The sequence below is a fragment of the Bos taurus genome, chromosome 1, assembly GCF_002263795.3.
Source record: "Bos taurus isolate L1 Dominette 01449 registration number 42190680 breed Hereford chromosome 1, ARS-UCD2.0, whole genome shotgun sequence".
Lineage (NCBI taxonomy): Eukaryota > Metazoa > Chordata > Mammalia > Artiodactyla > Bovidae > Bos > Bos taurus.
This window is the reverse complement of record NC_037328.1, coordinates 98,270,074-98,290,992: the sequence shown is the minus strand read 5'-3', so window position 1 is coordinate 98,290,992 and position 20,919 is coordinate 98,270,074. Positions and strand designations below refer to the sequence as shown.

Below are 20,919 nucleotides of genomic sequence, written 5' to 3'. Positions count from 1 at the left end.
ATGTCAAAAGGATATCTGTTCAGTTAAGGCTAAGCTAAAGGTAAAAAAGGCAGTGGCGATGTGGATTTGATTTAGCAAATTTAGACAGCCAAAAGTTATATTTTCATACAATGTTATATATCAGTATATATGTGCTTGGATATGTTATATATTTTATAGTGATTTACAAATGTGATTAAGTATATGTTTGAGGAAACTTTTTAAAATCAGCAATTTATTGTATTAATATAAATTAATATTTAATGGCATATGATTTTCTAATTATATATCATAAAAGATATATTTTATAAATTGCATATTATATGTAATATATGTTGTATATAACAATTTATTACGTACAGTTGGAACTGAAATTAATCACACTTTATTAAATATTCATTTTCTTTTATTTAACCCCAAGAGGACAGTCACTAAATAAAGTATGGACACTATAAGCATTCTGATAGGAAAGGTAATAGGCTATAAAAGACTTTCAGATTATTTCTCTTATACTGTCAGAGCCTGTGTTCAACCAATTCCTCCCTCAAATTGATGATGGCTACCATTTGTATTTATAAATGGTAATAATGTGGGTTCTTGTTTCTAATCTTATAAAATAGAGAAATCTAGAATCTGTCAGACCAGACTTGCCGTCTGGCTTGCTATGCTTGGGTCGATTTAAAGTATTATGCTTGCACTACTGAGACAGGAGAAAAATTCAGTGCCCAAGAGGGAGAACAAGAAAGAAAGAAAACACACCATTTACTTTTAAAAAGATGAACAAGGACTCATTGTTATGAATTCCCGTTTATTTTTCCTGGTCAAGCACTGGAAGTTTTATTTATGCTTAATAGACTACATTTGGCATGTCTGAAAATGGCAGAAGTGTGAATTATGAGTGACCTTCAACCTATTCAGGAAGTTGTAATAATTGAAATAATGGAGAAACGTACTCCCTGCAAAATCTGTACTGAGACAACTTTTTCAGACTATTGCTGTCTTTTCTGTCTTTTCGCTTTGAAGTAGATAGTTGATTCCTTCTCTCCCAACTCCCACTATTCAGCCTGAATGCTTTATTTTCTACAGCTTCATAACAGTCTGAGACTAGGAAAAGGTGAATGGAACTTTAACGTTTAGAGGCTGGGTGGGAGGGGAGGTAAATGACAGTTTGCACATCTGAACAAAGTCAATATTTGATATAAACACATCTGTCAGTCTTGGTGCTGCAGAAGTAACACCAAGCCCACAGAGACAACGTGTGCACACGTGCTGGCTTTAGGAAAGGTGCTCTGGACCCCTGACCTATGCATAGTACTGTGGGAAACCCCAATTCTGGAGGGCAGGAGTGATGTCAAGTTTTTTCACCTCTAAAAGAAGGACCCTGTTACACATTCTAATCCTGATTTAAAAGAGATAACAAAAAGTGTATTCAGCAGACAGAGATTAATAACAGAATGTAAAGAAATTTGTCCAACAACATGGAAACACTGTCATGGCCAAGCTTTGCTAAAGCAAACCATCCTTAGTTTCTCCAAAGACACAGTATTCTGAGTTTGTCTTCAAGGTAACAGTCTAAAGACTAGAAAATATTAACAGAGAAATATCAGGTGCAAGTCTTGATGTATCTGCTTTCAAACCAGAAATATATATATATATATATATATATATATATATATACACTAGCTACTTTAAGAACAAAAATATTAATGGGGAAGAAGCCCCCCCCCACATACACATTTTTATTTCTTCCATAATAACATGAAAAGAAAGCCAAGTATAATTTACTGGATGAAATAAAACAGAGAGAATTGCCTGTTGATTCTAGTTTGCAAGAACAGGGCAAGTGATAAAGATCCACTTATTATTAGACCTGGAGCTTGTTGTGTAACCAGCCTGGAAGCTTTGCAAGCATCCTGTTAAATAACCTCTAAAGATCACGCTATAGACCTCACAAGAAATATTCCTTAGCAACCTGTCTTTAATGTGGCCATTTTGCCTGACTCTATAAAACTGATCATCCTCAACAGTTTCAGACTGCTCAAAAAGAGAGGAAACTAAAGATCTTCTTTGGGTTTTTAACTAGGCTGGACACATTTCTTGTGTTCTTGACCAACATGTTTTCCTCTTTGATGGCTTGTGATGCATTCTGACACCTATCTTTTTGATGCTATTCCAGAAATAGCTAGACTCTGGTATGGGTGTGATGCTTTGAGATCCTCCTGTATGAAAAATGTTGTGTACATGTAAACATGAATTACTTAAAATGCACAGATCATCTTTGTAGTGAACTTACGTGCTTTATCAATCTTCATAAAAATCCCTACCTTCTGTAGTGCTATGACAGGCCTGTGTGCTGGGCACAATTACATGATGGAAGTTTTTTTTTGGGGGAGGGGATGTTTTTTGTTTTATCATGTGAATAGCAAATGACAAACTATGTCTGAGACAGTTTCATCTTCGAGTGAAGGAAGTAACTTATCAGCCAGACGACATCCCCTCAAAGTCCACTTAGGCACCGTTCACAAAGCCAGTCTCTGGGTATTGCCAGCTGGCATTCATCTTAAAACAGCAGAACATAACTTTGGTATAAAAGTGGAACTTGACTTAAAAACAAAGCAAAGAAAATGGCCAAAGCCAATAATAATTTTAACATCAAAAGAGGTCATAGAGAATGCGGACAGAAATCCTTGCAAAGGAAGAGCAAATTAACAAATCACCTGACAGTTGATGCAAACATGTTTAAAAAGTAGAAAGAGGCTAAGATACTATATTTTGCTTTTATGTAATTGATCTTCCCTGCTTTTTTTTGCACAAATTGCATTAATTGAATGATGCAGGCATGCTTTTTTTTTCCTAAAAGCCAAAGAAAATAACTTGATAATTGAGCCTATAATAAGCCTGCAATAATAATACTGTTGTAGTGTCCCAGCAGCCTGATAGCACCATTGACTTGGACCCAAGGAGAGGGAGAGCGGGTGTGCCACTCAGCCGTGATGGTCCTGGAAGCAGTTAAAACTTTATAAGGTAAAGCACAAACGAGAACAATGCCTATTCCAGCTGAAAACACTGTAGGATCTTGCTGCTGTTCCTCAACCACAAGGGAGCTGGCAGCATCCCTTAAGTGAATTCTGACTATGCATTCTCTGAGGGGCACTCCTTCTTCTAGGTCTTATTTCTTCAAAATACACATCGGGCATTAGATAATCTCTTATCGACGCATTTCGCTTTCTTTGGAGTGAACGGCAGACTTCTCTTAGTGTACTTACTAAATACCAACTGTCAAGGGCCTGTTTAAAAATGAAAGGACTTATCACCTTGTGTAAATGACAAGATTAATAATGTCTTGGGTTCCTGAGAACTTTATTCCACTTGTAGACCATGTTAGGGCAGGCCAGGAGCTTGAATAAAAGTGTGTTCCTTTCTGTGGTGCAGAATACACACAGAGCTAAAAAACATTACCCCAGAGTACATGCCCAGATCGCTCTTGGAATCACGAGAGGAAAGGTAGGTGCTGTGTAAGTCGAAAGAGTTCACTTTCACGAATACGGCCTTAGCGATCCGTCTGATTACCACTAAAATGATCTCACCATGAAGAAGTATTAGAGGAAAACTTGTGTCCAGAGAGCTATTTCTTAAGTACACTAAGCTTGTGAATGTGTCCTGAGATGAGAACTGGCCTAATGGGGAGGTGTTGGGGGTGGGCATGAGTTGTGGATCCTCTTGCCTTTAATCTAGGTGATGGGTATGGCAACATTGGAGGTCTGAGGAAACTTCTCCAAGAATGGAGGAAAAGGTGGGAGCAGGGTGAGACCAGACCTAATGCAACATGCTCTATCCATCCATCAAAATGGGTGTAAAAGTAAGGAATCAACAAGACGTCAAAGAAAAGGACATCAGAGTATCCAGATTTAAAAAAAACAAAACACTCAGTAAATCATCTAGGTGTTTGGCATACCTGACATTAGACATATGCATGCTTCCATATGTAATGAAACTTCTAAATAATTAATAAACCATTTTCATGCTTCCTCTGCACATCTGGTCCTCTTGAGGACCTCTTCTGGAAAGAACTTTCATCGTCCAACTTTCTGCCTCTGCTCCTGCCCTGATCTACTTCCCAGTCCCAGATCTGTACCCACAACCAGGAACAATTCAGACCCTTAAAATACAAAAATACTGTACTGAAGCATTGTCTCTCTCAGTAAATACTTCCAGCTAAAATCTGTGCCATAGCGGTGTAGCTATGTAATAGTGTAAAGAAACTATGGAATAAGAGAAAAAATAATTAGGATTTCAAGGATAAAGAACCTTGGGTGTTTTTAGTGGATCTATTCTTTTATGACTGGAGTGTGACTTAATTTACTAGTGTCTTTGGTGCAGCCTTCATTCACAAAGGTAAATTACTATAGTTAATATAATATTTTCAGGGGGGAATAAGGATATTAGTCAGAAGCTGCAGCTACTTAGAAATTATGGTTTAGCAAGGGCACCAGTGTTTTCAGAATTTCTATCTCCAAGAAAAGTCACTGCAACAATTCTGAAAACATGCAACAAAAAAGATATCTAAAAACAAACTTGAGTCTTCTAGGGAGCACTGTCAAGAAAGAAAGCTGCCATAAAGCTCACTCTGGCCTGGAAAAAAAAAATCTGCAATAAAACAACTTGCAGAAATCTATTGGAAGATTTAAACTCAGGAAAATCCCCTCAAATAAAATGCTTGTAGAGAGGTATTAGGAAAATGTTCATTGAATAGCCTTTGTTTTTATGATATAAAACAGATTACATCCTTTATCAACTTTACCTGAAAATCAAAATCCAGGCTGTTTCTAAGTACTTCATCACCCCCAAACAAATCAAATATGAGTTTTATCCAGGATGCATGTTCTGACTGTCCCACTATTATCAAACTGCATTATCATCTTCAGCAGATACATTCTTTCTGTTTTATAAAACTCCTTCACATCATTATAAAACTGATCCAAATTGACTAAACTTGATCTTTAATATTAGAATTTTTTTAAATGCATATCTTTGCAAAAGTAAAGATATGTAATTTATATCTTCTTTTTTATTTTAGGTCATCTTTCTTTGCTAGGTAACCTAATTATCACAATGTCTAGCTTGCAGTTAAAAGATTCCTCCAAAATTCTTCTTTTTTGTAGTCCAGGACTTATCTAAAATTCATTTTATAAACTTGAGCTCTATCTAAGAATCAGAGCAAAGAGAAACACTTTTTACAGTTTCTGGTCAAGTGCTTCATTTGCTTTTGTGTTGGGCAGGTGAGTTGATGTTGTTCATGTTTCATAATTACTCCTGATCTAGGGTGTCTCTCTTTATATCTGGATATTAAATATCTCACACAATGGGAACGTTCATTAAGTGATGAGTTATGCTTATTCACCATTTGGCAGCTCCTATTCCTCACAGAAAAGAGTGAAAAAATAGACCTAGAGAATTTCTTTAGTCAGCTTTTTTATCACTATATATAGTCCAACATTCACATTTCAAAGCTGACTGGAATTGCCAGTCTTAAATGACTTTTAGAAAAGATGCATATATATTTAAAGATGAGTATGTTTATAATATATGCATACACTATTTTGGTGTCTGCTCTCTTTTGTAAACTGTGTTAAGTATGATTGTATGCATATATGCCTACCACACAAATCTGACTTTTACTTCTGACTTTCCTCTCTTGTTTATGGGTGAACTTACTTGACCATATAATGTCAATTTCACAACTATGTTATTTGATATGCACTCTGTTACCATCTTAGATTTCTGCCAGCATAATATATGTTTAAAATGAGAACTTACAGAAATAATAGTATATGTCTAATATTGGTCTTTTATGATTTTCCTGATTAGCTAGTTTCCCTGGTTCTTCAGTTAAAATACATAAACATGTTATTCATTAAGATATGAGACCAGCATATTTTCTTTTGAAAGCAATGCATTTTACAATGGGAACCTCAAAAGTAACCATATGAAAATTATAAATGCCTACTCTAATAAGCAAACTAATTCATACTTATGAATAACAAAATAGTTTCCCTTTCTAATGGAATCACAATTCCCAAGGACAAAAGCATATTTTTAAAAATAATTTAGACATAAATATTAAATGAAAAAAATACATTGTCCACAAGTCTCATTCTTCAACCATCTTTTCACCAGTCCTGCAACAGTTCTATCTGTTTAAGGAAATAGCTCTTATTGTCAGTAAATATGAATACCAAATAACTATTATGATATAATTACATTATTTCATCTTAAAACTGCCTTTTGAGGTATTCAAGTTACTTTTTAAAGCAACATCACATGCACAACTCACCCATTTATAATACCTATGTATTTCCCACATCGACAAAATAGTCAGTGCTCAAAAAATGTTTGTTGTTGATGGTGACAGTAACTCATATGATAGATGGGATATTTTCTGTTCATAAGCAATAGCTAATTTAATAATGATCTACTTTGTTCCAGTAATGCCTCTTGTTTTCTTACGGCAAAGGGAAAAAAACAATTGATTGGTTTATTACTTTTGATATATGTTGAAGATTTTTAAATGATTCCCATTTAAAGTGAATTTTATAATTTACTACCTCTTATACAGGTTAGTCAGTAAAAATTATCTGGTAGCTGGTAAAATGCCAAAGAATAATCTCATAACAATGATTGAAATAGAGTCATAGACCATATGATGCTAGCATTACTTACCAGCTTTCAGTTGGAAACATCTAATTTAAACTTTTCTTTTTCTTGGTGGTGATTTTTTAGTAGATTTGCCAAGCAACCAATTTAATATGATCTTTGAAACATATTTGATTTAGGTAACCATTGGTTTAAAAGAAATAAATGATGATAGTATAATTATATTCTAACCCAATGATATTTATAAAACACAAATTAACAGGTTGAACTTCTTGTTGTTTTAGGTATTATCATACTAAGTTACAAGATTCATAACCTCACTTTATTGAGTGCAGAATACGTTTCATGATATTTTCATGATCTTGTTTCATAGTTATTGTTATTAAAGTTAACCTCACTACATGAGCTTCTATAAAGCAATTTCCAGCAGTGATACTTTTAAACTATTCACATCAACAACAACAGAAAACGTATTTGATTAATCTAAGTGTTTCTTGTTTATAATTAAGCAAACCAAATGCATAATCAGATAACCGTACACATAGATCATACATCTATATCTACCTACTATTTAAAATAAAATCTATATATTTCAACTGTATTACTTGCAATTTCTGCAAAAATTCAGTGTTCTTGATTAGTTCAGTACTTTCTATGAATGACTCCTTATTATGAAGGCAAAGAAAAACTGATAAAGAGTACCTATTAATAAGTAGTATTCAGTTTTTAAATCATTCAGTCATACACAGAAGACTAGATAGAGCATTTCTGAAGTTTTACTAACACAAAGTGAAGAAACTACCCAAAAAAGAAGTACTGAAAGAAAGTAATACTGAAAATTACTTTATTCTGCATCTTATATTTGGGCATTACCTTTCACCATATCAAAAAACAGGCCACAAGGGTCTACTGCAACTCACTGTTATTTTTATTCTTCAGGCTTCACTGATACTTTAGTGCTCTCCAAGAAAGACAAGAAAATCTTTACAACATACCTGATCATTTATCTGGCATGCAACGAGGTTGTGCTGATCATAACAGCCAGCGAACCTGATGTACTTGAGCCAGCTTCCTACATCTGGTTGACTAGCATCTATGCAGAACTTCACATTGCAAAACTCATCTAAGATCTAGAAAGAAGAAGATGAGAACAATCGATTTCTGTATCAGTTCATTCATTAGAATAATTAATTGCTTGAAAATATTTTATTCAAATGTATGTTTCCTACTTCGAATCCTTATGAGAAAAGAAGTGAGACATCATGCATATTAATACAGAAGGAATAATAGTAAGTTATCTTAGAAGTGGCAGCGGTACTGCTTTTAAAGGAACAAAGCAATTGTAAATTACTACAAAAACTGATCAATTGGTTTCAAAAATGTCAGATTCCTTATTTTTCATAAAAGAGTGCTATTTGTCCAATGTGATTTTTTTACAAAAAAAAATACTGAACACCATATATTAACATAATATTTCTAAACTGTAGAAGTCAATATTTTATGTTAAGATAGTCTTCCCTTGTAAGCATATACTTTCACATTTTTGCACTTTAAATTAATGCAATTTAAAAACTTTAATCTAAATATTGTCAAATTCCTTTTTAGTTTGTATTGCACTACCATGAAACAAATCACACCCTTATCTGAAGAAGAGAGTAAGATTCGTCTCATTGATGCTACTGACCAAAGAAAAACAAATGAAAATAAATAATTGGTAAACACTCGTGAAAAATATGTCAACCTAAAGTTTTAGGTACCCTATGCCAATGCATATTTCAGTTTAATGTTTTGTAAGTTAAATACCAAAACTGGCTTGTGAAGAAGTAAACAATATATAAAAATTTTTTAATAAATTGCCATCATTATATATGGTTATGTATTGTTATTTTTCATGAGATTTTACATTTGACCTATGTTAAACATTAATCACTACTCAGGATACCTATTAAACTAAAACTGAAATGGAAAATGTCCGTTTTTAAAGTTGTGTCTACTTAAAGGAGGCTATTCAGATTCACTAGCAGCAATGTTGTTAAACACCAATATTAAAAGCTGCAGAGTTGTTGACCTGATGGTGAATAACTAGAAAGTCTGGTAATGTTAATGTCAATCAGTTAACCCAAACTTGAGGACGTTTCCTATCAAAGACTAAACAATATAGTCCAGAACATTAATTGATGAATTAAATAACCCCCTCCCACTCAGAACTCTGCTGTATCTATACCTGTAAAAGTTAAAACTAAACTCTGGAGTGTATAGACCCAAAGCAATTTTGCACAGAATTCAGGTAATCACTCAGTTACAGATTCAAATGGTTAACTCACCACAAACTTCAAGAAGCCCAGTGTTCTGAGGGTTCTAGTCAAGAGGCATTATGAATATGCCTTTGGCCATGAGGCAATTAAAGGGCAATAAGTAGTCCCACAATTTTAAAAAGAAAAATTGAAACATAAGATAGGAGTAATAATTGCTACACACACACATACACACCCACACACATCAAGTCTTTTTCAAGGACACCTTTCACACTAAGAACAACAAAAAGTCTATATTAAATAGCCTCTCTAGTGAGAACAGATTTGAACAATTTCTCATTGATAAAATTACAAACTTTAAGCTGTTTTCTTCAACTCTCAATGCTGAGCAGCTTAAATGGCAACTTGAGATTCACCCTCTCCTCAGATGTCTGCAAGTATTACAAATAACAACAGCAATACACACTTTAAAATAGTAAAAGGTTGGGATTGTTTTGTTTTTTGGTTTGTTTGATTTCTGGTTGATCTTTGTTGTTTATTTTCTCCACTAGCAGGAGGAAAAAAAAAGCAGTTCTACTGACACACTAGAGAAATATTTAATGAAGGAAATAGGGTGAAGTCAGTGAAATGCAACACCAGTTCCATTTCATATTTGCAGAAAGACGTGGAAAACTTGTTAATTTCAAAGTCAAAAATCATCTATCCCCCTAGCTTTCCAGCATTCCCTTTTTGCGAGGGCAGAGAGTTAAGTATTGCATATACTACACATAAAAATACTAGGTGTAATTTTACTCCGTGTTAACATTATTGCCATTGCCACTGTCAACAGTGAAATTAATTTAAAAACAGGTTCATTTCCAAAGAATGTCTTTTTACATATATGTAATATGATTATTCAAATATTTCACCAACATATTAACTTTCTTACTCCCTGTATTCTTGCCCCAAGACAAAAGCTTAACTTTCTCCAGAAACCTCCCCCCCCCCCACCCCGCCCCCGACCCCGGGTGAATTATTCGCTTTTGATTTGCTAACAGAACTGCATTTGTCTCCCAAATGTCTTAATCGTCTCGGAAATCTTGAATAAAATAAAGTAACAACAAATCTTCCGTCATTTCATCTAACACACTCCTGTGTTTTTAAAAGCTGTCAAGTCCCAAAGATAGCTTAAAAAAAAAAAAAAAGAATTCCCTTTAGGTGGACTTTAGAGAAAGGCCCTTTCAAAAAACCAACAGCGAAAGAAAAAAAAAAAAAAAAATCCCCATAACCTAGCCAAAGGGTCCGAATGTGACTTTCTCGCGAAGCAGCACACGATGTTGGACAGCAAAGCTGTTACTTGGCAAGGTGGAACTCGGCCGAAAGCGGCTCCAAAGTCGCGTGGCCGGTGCCAGGAATTCAGATTTTGGCAACCCCACCTTCTGCGTCCCTGATACCGACGGACAGACACACGGAGGGAGGGGAAAGAGGAGAAGAGCGCGAGGAAAGGAGGGCCGACAGCCGGCAGAGAGACCCACCGAAGGCCGGACGACCCACCCCGGAGACGCGTCCAGACCGCACCGTTGCACAGGAGGAACAAGGAAATCGGCAGTCCCGGCAACGTAGATAAGCACAGGGCTCCGCGAGACAGCGGGCAAGTAGGAAAAGAAGGCTGGGGGGCGGGGGGCGCCCCGGAGAAGAGGTGCCAAGGCAGGAAACTGTCCCAAGTAACAAACTATGCATATCGCCAAGACTTTTTTTTTTTTTTAGTTCTCTTACCTTAAGATTTCTATGGCCTCAACTCAGCAATAAAAGGCAATCACAGAAGAATTAAAACAAACAAAATAATCAGCAGCCCCCAGCTTTCCTGCACGAAAATCCTTTCATACGATCCCGAGCCACATTTCGAGATGTTTAAAAAAAAAAAAAAGCCTCGAGTCTCGATTTCCGAATGGTCTTTGATAACTTTGTCCGTCTCTAGGATCTGTTCGCCAGGACCACGCGTTTCAGATTTATTGTCCGCCAACAGTGTATTTTTAAGACCAGAAATGAAGTCTCCGCTTGTCTGGGTGACCCGGGTTTGGTGTGTTTTGGCTTTTTTCCCCCTTCCTAAATGAGCTCCGAGCTATTCCTTCTGGTTCACATCACCTCCCTCTTTTCTCACTTTCTCTTGCTCTTATCAGCCCGATGTGTAATGAAAGTTATCTGAAACCCACTAAAACTTCTTCCACTTCTCTCTCCCGGTCCAAAGGGGGGTGGGGGGGGGGGGAGATACAGGCAGGAGGAGGAGAGTTTGAAAAGGTGGGGGGCCTGGGGAGGCGAGGGGAGCTCTAGCCCCCTTTCTGATCCTCCGCTGCGCCTTTCCTGGTCGTAGACCCTCACGGGATCGTCCCCTTTCGCAACTCCTAGCTCAGCCGCCGGGTTTCTATTTCATGAACTGTCTCTTTAAAGAGGATCTGCTCGGCCATCCAGAAAGAACCCGGGGAGAGGGAGAAAGGGAGCTATCTCCCGCCGCCCCAGAGTGATCGGAAGCCAGACGGGCTCCTCTTTCAGTAAATTTTTAAAGTGACAGCAGCCTCCTCTGGCGGGAGAGGTCACAAAAAGGTCGCTAAGACTCAGTCCTATAGGGTCAGACTGATTACGGATGCACCATCCCCCTTAAACATGTAGATTTCTCTGGGTAAACAACCAATGGGGAGATCTCGCCAGGCAGGATTTCTTTCCCCAGGGAAATATCCTCTGTTTAGGTGTCCTGAAAGCACAAGTGTGTGTGTGCGTGTGCGTATGTGTGTGTGTGTGTGTGTGTGTGTATTGGGGGATGGGAGTGATGGGGTGGAAAAGTGTTTTCGGGGTGTGAGGGTGTGTGCTCCGAGAATGGGGGTGGGGCGCTGGAGGGGGTGAAGACGTTTAGAGTAAAGAGACTGTGGCTCATGCTAAATATCATTAGTTTAGATTTTCTCAGGAAACAGTAGCCTAAAAAGTTGGAAAAGACGGTTCCAGTTTTTTGCTAAGTATTTATTATTATCATTGAAATTCGTACTCTATTCTCTCCATTACAGGTCAGCAGAAGAATATGCTACTTTTGAAATCATATTTTTCTTAGAAGGATTTTAAAAATCCGAAACATTATTTGCATATAACCTCCCCAGATAGCCTATTATGGGCCGAGAGAGGTTGACAATTGTTTCGTGAGTTTTTGTCATATTCTTTAATACATTAACTAAAACATCATGAACGCCCCAAAGTGGAATTAAGGAATTTTGATAACTCAGATTATTTTTTAACTTTTAACCTCATGCGTGTTTTTTGAGGGGACAACTAATACCCGGTGATTAATGATTTTCTAATATATATGTTCTGTTTTTATCAACACATTCCAGAAACAACACTGGAAGAAAGACTATAGGGAATGCATGGCAAAATAAAAGTGTCTATGGATTTACTTTAGCCAAGCTTAGACATTTTAGTGAAATCCACCGGTTAAATGAAAATAAACGCTTTTTAAAATCACAAACTCCATTCATAAAAACAAATGGGCAAAATCCAACTTAGCTCAACAATGGAAAGTTAAGCAAAGTAAGCGAGTAAAAGGGACACTTGAGGGGGCGGGGTGAAGAGAGAGGATGGAAAGCGCATTTATGTTCCACTTCATCTGCACACGGAGAGACGGTACAAGTCCCTTTTTGTTTTCTCTAAGTGCAAATAGACGTGTAAATCTAGTCGATCTATATTTCCCCAAAATGCTGATTTAAAAACAAAAATAGTAACAAAAGGGAGGGATGTGGGGAGGGGGAGAAAATGACAAGAGGTGGTGACTAATTCGTTTCGGTGGCCTGTTATCTGTGACATTGAACTGTTATTTCAGATAATGGCCATTGTTTGAGGGAAAATCGCACAGCAGTGGTAGGTAGGACAGGAAAAATCCTTTGTAAATAACCTAAAACCCGGTCAGATATTCCCATAGAGTTCGGCGCTTGAGAACCTTTAAGAGCTCCCGGTTTGCTGCCATTGATTTCCTGCCCTTCCTCAACTTGCCCATTGTAGGAGCCTTTTTTTTTTTTTTTTTTTAATTTAGCCATAAATTGGACCGGCTCGAGCTATGAGCTGTTCTATTTTCTTCCTGTCAGGATGAGGGATTTGTTTTATGATGCATTGTGTATTAAATACAAGTAATCTGGGGGAACCGATTGCTTCAGACAGTGCGGCCTGATCAGGGGGTCTGAGAGAGCTCAACGCCCCAGTCCCCCGCCCTAGCCTCTGGCCCCCGCCCCCTTGCCCTTTACAAAGCTGCTCTGAAAAGGAGGAAATGATGGTGGATAAACAAAAGTTCGTATGGAATCAGTGGCAGCTCCTGGCTAAATTAGGATTTCGTGGAAAGGGCCTCCGAGTTTTTTCCCCTTATATTGGGTTCGGGTGGGGGAGGCGGGGCGACTTTCAAGGTCTGGGTACTTGCAGATGTGTCATCAAGCCGGTAGATGGCGTTGTGACCCGGATTAAGTTGCGGCATCTGCGGCCTCCAGCCACCCAGGTGAACCGGCTGCCGACGGCCGGGCGCGGGCAGCTGGGCTCTGCCCTCCGCCTCGCGCGCGATCCCATGCCTTCCGGAGCCTCAAGCCTGTACCGGTGCACCCTGCAGCCCAGACCGGCAGACACCAGCTTGAGCTAAGGCTATTTCTGTGCATCAAATTCGCTTCCCCAGACAAAGCCAAAAGAGTTAACACTTTCTCTCTGAGTCCTTGAAAGATTGATCTAGAGAGGCGATTATTTAGCCTCATCATTATTATTTTATTAATATCATCATCAGTCTTGTTCTCCACTGAATAACTTGTGAGAAAGACTGAAAGGCCTGGGCAAACATCAAATCTCAATTTTACTTCTCTCTCTCCTTCCCCCACCCACCCCTCCCCTCTTTGATTATAATACCTTCACGGAAAGGCAATCACCTCGCTTTTTCCTGACGACCCAACTTGAAGTTTAAAAATGGGGTCCTGAAATGTGAGAGTAGCTAGAAGAGCCTTAATTATCATGAAAGGAGCCTCTGGCTATTTTAGTAATAACCCTTTAGGAGAAGACCCCGACCTGCCTCTCCTGATCAGAAGTGACATGGAGAGAGAGGAGCCGGAGGGCCGGGAGGAAAAGGTTTTTGCAGGGGGGCTTGCTTTTCTTCCGTGTTAACTCGCTCTCCATCAGGAGGTTTCTAAAACAATAAATAAATATAAGGAGACAAATACCACCACCAATTTCCTTTATTCCTTGGGATTTCTGGTGAAATCTGTTTACAGTAGTTCCCAGTTACAAATTAATCTGCAAAAGCTGCTGTCTGCTCAGCAGTAATCAGTAACATGCCGGTTCTGCAGTGTTTAGCGTTGCCCTTGAAATGGGCTATTAAAAATAATGGTTTTACTATAATCTCAAACCAGCTTTAATTTGCAAACATGTATCAGCACAGATGATCTAAATATTAAGGGGACAGAATAGAACATACAACAAATGTACAGCTTAAAAGCACGGAGTGATTTGTCACACATAGAGTGACTTGTCGGCAATGCTTTTTAAAAAAGAACCATATTTTCAGAACATTTTCCCAAAAAGACCGATTGATTTTTCTGCCCTGTTCTGTTAATTGTTGTTTACTAGGAAAAAGGCATTGGAAGATAGGAGGTTGGAGTGTGACTTGATAGATTTCTGGGAGCTGCAAAGATCCACCTTTGGCTGATGGAAGGGTTGGGGTGGGAGAGGTTAGTGTGTTTTCTTCTTGGTCTGAAAAGGGCATAAACCCTCCTCAGGCCCCTTCCTTCCTCCCCCCATCTGCATGGACTGCAGAATCTTGAAAAGACTCAAAGATTTCCAATAAGGCCACTGGCTCTGCCTTCATTGTGTAACTGTTTATTTAAAATAAGTCAATATATTAGTTAAAGCAGTAAGAAGTTAGTGCTCCAGTATTCAAGTGATTCCCACAAGACTGTAAGCTGATGCCTCTTTTAAGCCTTAAACTTCATGGTTGTCCCAGAAGTAAAAGTTCTGCTAATGGAGACCCTATGGGCATGGTACATTCCAGCACATCATTAAAGGAAAGAAAAGCAGTCCAGCCAAAGCCAGATGAAATGACTGCACTGTCCACTTTTAATAGGCTTCCTGTGGACAAACAGCCCTGTAACACTCTGCAGAGGACAATATTTAAAAACAAGACAACTTGCTGGCAGTTTTCAATACCATAAAGTTAATAAAGTATGTTCCCATTCACCCTGACATTATGTTTTTAGTTTATAGAGGAAGGCACTTTATAACCTCAGCCTAAGTAGAGTTCCCTTAATTCTGCAGTTTTGGCTTTCTTGAGGAGGCTAAATATACACTGAACTCCAAGCCTGACATTTTTGTTTTAACACTGTTTTTTTTTCTTTTTTCTTTCTTTATTTTTTTTTTCTTTTTTAAGCTTTTCAAGAACATACAAGTGCATTTTTACATTGCTCAAGTGCAGTTTCATTCATGGAAATCCTGTTAAATCCTGCTGCATACAGTTCACATCAAGAAGCATGAAATAATCTGAGAAATTGACATTTGGCTGAACAATAACTGCTTGCTAATTAAATTAGCTTCATGTATGGATATTGATGTGTGTTTAAAAAGAAAATCAATGCTTCCTTTTCCATGTCAGAATAGGATTTTGTAAAATCTTACTAACTTAACTGAGACAAAGATAAGAAAAAAAATACAAGTGCATCTTTAGGACCCAAGAGACTTCCCACCGATTTACATATAAATATTTCTCCCAATACATAAGCTCCAATTTGCCTCTCCTCTTTCCTTGCCCCAAATTCTTGACCACCGACAATTTTTTCTGTCAAATCTTTTCATTTAATAGGTAAACCTTGTAATGAAACATCATGTTTAGACAAGACAAACTAGATTGGAAAGCCGTGGAATCAAAGAGAATATTTTGTTTAATTTTAATTTATACGTTTTAATCAGAGTAGTCCACAAGCTTGACTCCCTAAATCTGAAAGTGGATTCTGTGATGGTGGGTAGGTCGACCCAGCAAAAGAGTGGTGCACAGTAAGAGTTTACAAACAAAAAGAGCTCTGAATGTCTGAATGTCGGATCACCAACATACATTATCACCACTGCTCAGGAGAGAGATTTCTAGTTCCTTTTGATGAACTTTGTCTGATTTTTTTCTTTTTAATCTATACGGGTAGGGGAACTGTTTTTTAAAAAAGGAAAGAAAGAAAAGAAAAGAGGAAATTAAAGGTAAAAAAAATGTAAATAAAAAATTTCCCTTGGTCTGGAAATGGGCCCGACTGAAAGCATGTTAATCTCCACCTCAGTAATTTGGTTCTCCAGGAGAAGACAGAAGCCCTGCTGCTGTGCCCTGCACTTCATAAATCACATCTTTATGTGGACAAGGTCAGGGCACCTAACAGCTCAGACATGGGCCTTTGCAGTGGCTCAAGGATTCAGGCATGTTTACTCTCCCGCCCGGCTCTCTGAGGAGTAGTCCAGCACGCTTCTAATTACTTTTGATTATTTTCATTTGCTAGGGTCAGTCTGGCTTGCCAGGACTGCTGGAGGGTTGATTTCCTACAAATCTCCATGTCTTTGTCAGACGGCCCTGTGTGCGTTCAGAATTAGCACCCCGTTATTGTCCTTCCAGCATGGGATCCCAGATACTGTGATAGAAAAGTTTTCAGAGTGAATCATTACCTACTTCCCTTTTCATTAATTAACTACACAAACATAATAGCCTATTTGATCTTTTAAAAATGCAGATGATGCTCTTAACCATTGAGTATCTCATAAATATAGTTGGGCCAGAATAAATGTGATCTTTTCTTTGGCTTCAACTTTAAATATATTTAGTAATGACTAGCAGCTCTTCAGAAACTAAGATGAAATACTTTGCTGAGACAACAGCTCTAGGGAATAAATTATTACACTCAGAGATTTATTTCTGAAACTCCAATTAAGGTTGCCATTTTTAAATATTTTTTGTTGCTCTGTTTTGATGTATTTCAGTCCTAAGCTATTATGCTGAGTGGTTATTTTGTGGCAAAAGCACAACAACAACAAAAAATTTATACCAAGTTTAAATGAAAACACTTTGATAAAATAAAAACTTTCATAAAGTATGTTGAAGTAAAATTCTGATAGAGAAAAAGAGATACAATATCATTATTATTCTCTTTCTTATTCCCCCAAAGTTGAGCCATTTAATGCAATGAGGCATATACATTAAAAGATACATTCAAGAAAAAAATGATGAGTAAATATATTCATAAAACTGAGAAATGAATATTCATAGTAAAACATAACACATCAATCTGGTTGTTCAGATAATAAGCATTTTTAGATCACTGAACAAAAATTACTATCTTGATTATAATTAGTCTCAAAAAGCCAAATCCCTCATTCCTCCTAACTTTAGACCAAAGAATTAAGGTACTAAATTAAGGCTTTTGGGATTAACCTCAACCATTAGGCATTCATGTTTTATTATTTTATCAATTTAAATTAAGTCAATCTTTCAAGATAGCATTTAGCACATTATGTAATAAATCCAGGGTCAGCTTCTTTCCTGAGGCTCTAGAAACACCATTCAGAGTGTTTTTAGACCCTTAATACTGTGGAAAAAGTGAGCTGGAAGACCTTTCTCTGCTCCCGTTTCTTCTCCTAGCTGTGTGTCTTTGGGCAAGTCACTTAACCTTTGAGTTGGTTTCTATGAAAGTTTCATAGTATCAGCCTACTAAGAGTGTTGGGAAAATAAATTGGGTAATATGAGTGCAAGCTGCTCTGAGTTCATGGGAACAGGTCAAAACACTGAGTTTCACAGTTTTCATGTTTGTGTAATGGGTTAGACTAGATTTACATCCACATACAATGAGGAAGATGGTTTGGCTGTACTTTAAGGAACAGAAAACTGTAAGTATTTTTCTATCCTCTTTCTTCCATTCCAATGTCAGTTGCCCTAATCCTTACCCTGACCTATGGAGAGAAGAATTTTAAGAAAAATGTTTTTTTTCTCTCAAGCTGTGCTACCCCCAAAGATGTCCGCTCTGTCTGGCTTGCAGCTGGGTTTCCTCTGTCCCACCCACTGTGTTCTCTGCCAATCAGTAAGAAGGAGAATTCAGAGACAGTGGTGAAATATCATTGAGAACCAAGAGCTCTAAAAACTGGGGTAGAAGGCCAGGTATGTGCCTGCGCGCACACACACATACACACACCAAGACTATTTTTCGGTCAGTATTTGTTATTCAGGCCAGGGAATGTATTCTCTACAGTGTCCTATTGGGGAACTTTAAGTGCCAGGAGGGCAAGAATTGTGTTTCTCTTATTTGTCTCTGTTGCCCAGAGCCTAACATAATGCCTCTGCCTCTAACATAATATCATCAAGATTGCCAGGAGAAATATCAAGAACTTCAGATAGCAGATGACACCACCCTTATGGCAGAAAGTGAAGAAGAACTCAAGAGCCTCTTGATGAAAGTGAAAGAGAAGAGTGAAAAAGCTGACTTAAAACTCAACATTCAGAAAACTAAGATCAGGGCATACAGTCCCATCACTTCATGGCAAATAGATGGGGAAACAATGGAAATAGTGACAGGCTTTATTTTTTGGGGTTCCAAAATCACTGTAGATGGTGACTGCAGCCATGAAATTAAAAGACACTTGCTCCTTGGAAGAAAAGTTATGACCAACCTAGACAGCATAATAAAAAGCAGAGACATTACTTTGCCAGTAAAGGTCCATCTAGTCAAAGCTATGATTTTTCCAGTAGTCATGTATGGATGTGAGAGTTGGACTATAAAGAAAGCTGAACGCCAAAGAATTGTGGTGTTGGAGAAGACTCTTGAGAGTCCCTTGGACTGCAAGGAGATCCAACCAGTCCATCCTAAAGGAAATCAGTCCTGAATATTCACTGGAAGGACTGATGCTAAAGCTGAAACTCCAATAGTTTGGCCACATGATGCAAAGAAGCAACTCATGAGAAAAGACCCTGATGGTGGGAAAGATTGAAGGCAGGAGTGTAGGGCACAACAGAGGATGAGATGGTTGGATGGCACCACCGACAGGATGGACAAGAGTTTGAGTAGGCTCCAGGAGTTGGTGATGGACAGGGAGGCCTGGCGTGCTGCAGTACATGGGGTCTCAAAGAGTAGGATGCAACTAAGCGACCAAATTGAACTGAACTAACATAATGCCAGACACACAGTAGATATTCAGTAGCTGTTTGTTGACAAAATGTATCGGGTCCTTGATTTTCATTCCTATGTAGTTTGGATGCTTAGCGTGGATGCTTGTTACCTCCTAGTCTGAATTATCACAATGACTTCCCATTCTAACCATCACTCACCCACCCATCAGTTTATGTTCAACATTGTTAATTTTTCCAAGCATCAGCTATTATTCATTCCTCTGCTCAAAATTTTTCAGTGGGTTTCAGTTGTCTCACAATTCAGTATAAACTCATTCTATTTTTTGAAAATGAAATGGGGTAATATATATAAATTACTTAGAGTCATGCATAGCACATAGCATATGATCAATGATCAATAGCTGTTATTATTACTGGTATTACTAATGTAATTGTAATTATAATCATTAATGTTCCTTAGACTATAATTTGTTTTACCTTCATTATCTTGGATGAAATCTTATCTATACTTCAAAGTCACCTCTTTTTCTGTGCCCACCAATCCCTAACAACCAGGTTTGACCTTTTTATCTTTCATCCCTAATTATCTGTGCTTCTCAGGGCTTTCCAGGTAATAGTAGTGGTAAAGAATCCACCTGCCAATTCAGGAGACCCAAGAGACTTGGGATCAATCCCTGGGTTGGGAAGATCCCTTGAGGGAGGAACTGGCAACCCATTCCAGTATTCTTGCTTGGAAAACTCCATGGACATAGGATCCTGGCGGGCTATAGTCCATGAGGCCACACAGAGTCAGACACTACTGAGCGACTGAACATACACACACACACACACACACAAACACATCTGTGCTTCTCTCCTTGCTGATAGCCAGTTAGACTGTACTTAACAGTTGTATCTGTAATGCTCTTTTGTATCCATTATTAAAATCATCAGCGATCCTCCTTAAAGGGTCATTGTAAGATACTTCAGTTCAGTTCAGTCATTCAACCCTGTCCGACGCTTTGTGACCCCATGGACTGCAGCACGCCAGGCCTCCCTGTCCATCAAACTCATGTCCATCAAATGAGTGATGCCATCCAACCATCTCATTCTCTGTCGTCCCCTTCTCTTCCTGCCCTCAATCTTTCCCAGCATCAGGATCTTTTCAAATGCGTCAGTTCTTCACATCATGTGGCCAAAGTTTTGGAATTTCAGCTTGAGCATCAGTCCTTCCAGTGAATATTCAGGACTGATTTCCTTTAGGATGGACTGGTTGGATCTCCTTGCAGTCCAAGGGACTCTCAAGAGTCTTCTCCAACACCACAGTTCAAAAGCATCAATTCTTCAGCGCTCAGTTTTCTTTATAGTCCAACTTTCACATCCATACATGACCACTGGAAAAACCATAGCTTTAACCAGATGGACCTTTGTTGGCAAAGTAATGTCTCTGCTTTTTAATATGCTTTCTAGGTTGGTCATAGCTTTTCCTCCAAGGAGCAAGCGTCTCTCAATTTCATGGCTGTAATCACCATCTGCAGTGATTTTGGAGCCCAAGAAAGTAGAGTCTGTCACTGTTTCCATTATTTCCCCATCTATTTGCCATGAAGAGATGGGACAGGAAGCCATGAATTCATTTTTTGAATGTTGAGTTTTAAGCCAGATTTTTCACTCTCTTTCACTTTCATCAAGAGTCTCTTTAGTTCCTCTTTGCTTTCTAACATAAGGGTGGTGTCATCTGCAAATCTGAGGTTATTGATACTTCTCCCAGCAATCTTGATTCCAGTTTGTGCTTCCTCCAGTCCAGCATTTCACATGATGTACTATGCATATAAGCTAAATAAGCGGGGTGACGATATACAGCCTTGACGTACTCCTTTCCCAATTTGGAACCAGTCCATTGTTGCATGTCCAGTTATAACTGTTGCT

The 20,919-nt window shown here is 38.1% G+C and overlaps 1 protein-coding gene across 12 annotated transcripts in view; it reads right to left on the bottom strand.

Annotated features, from left to right (window-relative positions):
• The window catches only part of MECOM (MDS1 and EVI1 complex locus), a 656,396-nt gene that overhangs the window by 57,917 nt on the left and 577,560 nt on the right, over positions 1-20,919 (bottom strand). For 8 of the 12 annotated variants that reach the window (XM_024995577.2, XM_024995595.2, XM_024995585.2 and 5 more), the window contains exon 3: positions 7,629-7,763. In XM_024995577.2, the coding sequence (XP_024851345.2) occupies positions 7,629-7,763 (135 nt within the window). Of the gene's footprint in view, positions 1-7,628; positions 7,764-10,156; positions 10,463-10,643; positions 11,394-20,919 lie in introns of those variants that run through there. The other 4 variants (XM_003585683.6, XM_024995612.2, XM_010801438.4 and 1 more) reach the window with 3 other exon arrangements.